Source organism: Anarrhichthys ocellatus, unplaced genomic scaffold (genome assembly GCF_004355925.1).
Source record: "Anarrhichthys ocellatus isolate YVR2014 unplaced genomic scaffold, GSC_Weel_1.0 scaffold6206, whole genome shotgun sequence".
Classification (NCBI taxonomy): domain Eukaryota; kingdom Metazoa; phylum Chordata; class Actinopteri; order Perciformes; family Anarhichadidae; genus Anarrhichthys; species Anarrhichthys ocellatus.
The window spans coordinates 1-3,030 of NW_022286180.1; the positions used below are offsets into that span (position 1 = coordinate 1).

General features: G+C 41.8%; 1 protein-coding gene across 1 annotated transcript; it reads right to left on the reverse strand.

The window, feature by feature from the left end:
• Positions 1-900: 900 nt before the first annotated feature.
• On the reverse strand, positions 901-2,905 carry LOC116380136 (ATP-binding cassette sub-family E member 1-like; the record flags this gene model as incomplete). The annotated part of the gene is made up of 6 exons (XM_031842097.1): positions 901-1,323; positions 1,628-1,739; positions 1,830-1,952; positions 2,108-2,250; positions 2,432-2,542; positions 2,847-2,905. Coding segments are annotated over 6 exons (596 nt in total), but the record flags the coding sequence as incomplete, so codon positions are not given.
• Between the last annotated feature and the right edge of the window lie 125 nt (positions 2,906-3,030).

The window sequence follows — 3,030 nt, forward strand, 5'->3', positions numbered from 1 at the left end:
CAGATAAAGTCCATGCTTACTCATTTATGTTTTTTGGGTGACATCACTTCACACCTGAATAAACTGAATTTAAAGCTGCAGGACTATTGAGTTAAATTCATTTTTTTACTTAATTTTGCACATTTCTAAAAGCTTTCCATTATATAATTTATTTTTTAATCCAGCCCTTATTTAATTTGAAGCGAGAGAACATTTATTTATAATTCATCCAGTTCAACATTTTACATCCGACAGTAAATATTGTTGAGGTATTATTTAATTAAACTTTGATTTGATAATCAGTTGTTATTGCAACTGTTTCATATATAAGACACTAAATCGTTGAACATTGTTGTGATGTTCTGGATGTTTGCGTGATGAAATTGTCTCTAAACGGACCTCGTTGAACTTTACCCAGTTACAGCACGGTGAAAACGTTATGTGGTTATTGACACTACGTTGTCTGCTCACTGTGTTTGAGAAAGGACACTTTCAGTTCCTTAAAGTTATTAAAATAATAATTTGAACGTCAGCGTTAAGAATGAAGCTTAGAAATATTTGGTACAGCCTACTTTTGATCTCTTTAAACCCAGCTGCCCGTCAGTGTATTCGACGTACCAAACAAGAGACCATCGTTTCTGTCTTTGTTTGATGTTCGTCATTAAAAAATGTCAAAGTCATGACTCGGGACATTTGTTTATGACACCGTGCATCAAATGAAGACTGAACTTACAACAACAAACAATGTGTCATGAATAAGTCATATACAAAAAATGTGAGGTGTAGTATTAGCAGTAGTAGTATCAGTGGTGCAGTTAGTATCTCGTAGTAGAAGCAGTATCCGTGGTGTGGTACTAGTATCAGTTCAGGGACTACTAGGATAAGTTGTAAACATGAATGAAGACAGACGCTGTTGTTGGATCAGGTAGCATCAGTTTATTATCATTTGTTGTAAATGTACGAGTGATAAAATATGCTGCTTAATGTTCCACAACGTCGCTGCCTTGTGAACGCAGCCCGGTAGGTTCAGGCTCCCCGACACACGATGCAAAGCACTTTGTTTCATTTAAAACGTTTCACAACATTATTTTGGGCTATTGAATGCAGCCTGGTACATAAAAGGCTGGTGGATTCTTATCTTAAGATTCATACGATGATATATATATATATATATATATATATATTGTGTTGTTAAACAGATCTGCCTTGTACTTGTTGGGTCGATCTCACGGCTGTACTTTGAACGCAGCCCCTGAATGCGTCGCAGGAAGTCACAATCACGTCACGTGAGAAGTCTTAGTCGTCCAGGAAGAAGTAGTTTCCGCTCTTCTTCTGCTCCGTGTCCTGGGGACAGAGAGGGCAGTCTCTTCAAATACAACTTTATTCATAAATGGAAACATTGACAATATGTTTGTGTGCTGTGGACAACCTTCATGCACATTATACAATATCTACACTTGGCCACATTTAACTGCTGACTTTTTATTACTGTTGTAATACCGACGAGTCACCAGCAGGAGTCAGTAGAGTCAACATTGAAAATAGTTAAATATTAATTGATTTATTTGTAATTTTCATTTATGAGCTCAAACAATAAACCTCCGAAGTCTTTACATCTTAACTCCGTCATATTGGTGTGTATTTGTACCTTGATGGAGTGGCACTTGTTGATGCGTGGTCTGAAGTTGTTCGGGTCTCTTCTGAATGTGATTTCCAACAGCGCCAGGAATCTGTTCATCCCCGCTAACAGACCCTGAGGACTGATGCAGAGACAGAGACGGAGAGAATAAGATTAATTAATCATAATTATGTATTTATTAGAACATCAGAGGGCTGCTGTTCAGTCTTACGTGTTAGCTGCGGTCGTCTTGGAGGGAATACCGTCGAACACGATGACTCTGTCGGCCAGGTAGGTCGCCATGATGAAGTCGTGCTCCACCACGAACGCCGTCTTCTTGGCGTGGAGGATGTACCTGCACACAGACACACACACACCAGAGTCAGACAGACAGAGAGAGAGAGAGAGAGAGAGAGAGAGAGGCAGAGTGAGGGGGAAAGGAATGAGGAGAGATGAAAGAGGATGTATAGCGATGAAGGGAACAAATAAAAACTACAAAGTGTTTGAGACCTCTTGATGACTCTGGCGGCCATCAATCTCTGCTCAGAGTCCAGGTAGGCCGAGGGCTCGTCGATCAGATAAACATCAGCTGGTTTCCCCAAACACAGAGTGAGAGCGACTCTCTGCAGCTCGCCCCCAGACAGGTTCTGGACCTGAGGGGGAGGAGGATGGGGAGGAGTTAGTCAGTCCTCTGTGTCTCCACCAGACAGGGAGGGTCGGCTGGGCTAAGAGACGCTCGGTCACGTCTATCGTCTGGAGACAGCAATGTGCTTTCCTACGCTGTGACAGCAGAGTGTGTGTGTGTGTGTGTGTGTGTGTGTGTGTGAGTCTCACATCCTGGTCGATGATGCTCTCTATCTGCATGGGCTTCATGACGTCGGTGATGAACTGAGGGTGAGTGTAGGCGTCTCTGATCTTCTCGTGCAGCAGAGCTCTGACGCTGCCCTGAACACAAAACACATTTTACTCATCGGTCACTTTAAACAAACGTCCTGCTGACGGAGACGAGTGAATGTTTCAGAGAAAATTAAATAATGAATGAAGATAAAAACAAGATATTTAACCCTTTATGTATGAAACAAAGTTTCTTATATTTAGATCAGACTGAAGGAAAACTTCTCTAACTTCAGGAGGAACTCACATTATTATTAATTATCCTTTGAGTACAGAGAGAATAAATAAAGCTCTGCTTGTTGTTTTAATACTGAATAATAACTCATATTAGTGATGAGGAGGAGAGTGAACAGACCCTGAACTTTGGGCTGATGGTCTGAGGCTTGTAGCTGACACTCAGGAGGGGAACCTCACCTGGAAGAGAGAGAGAGAGGGACAACAGGTCAGAGAGAGGGAGAGAGAGAGAGAGAGAGACAACAGGTCAGAGAGAGGGAGAGAGAGAGAGAGAGAGACAACAGGTCAGAGAGAGGGAGAGAGAG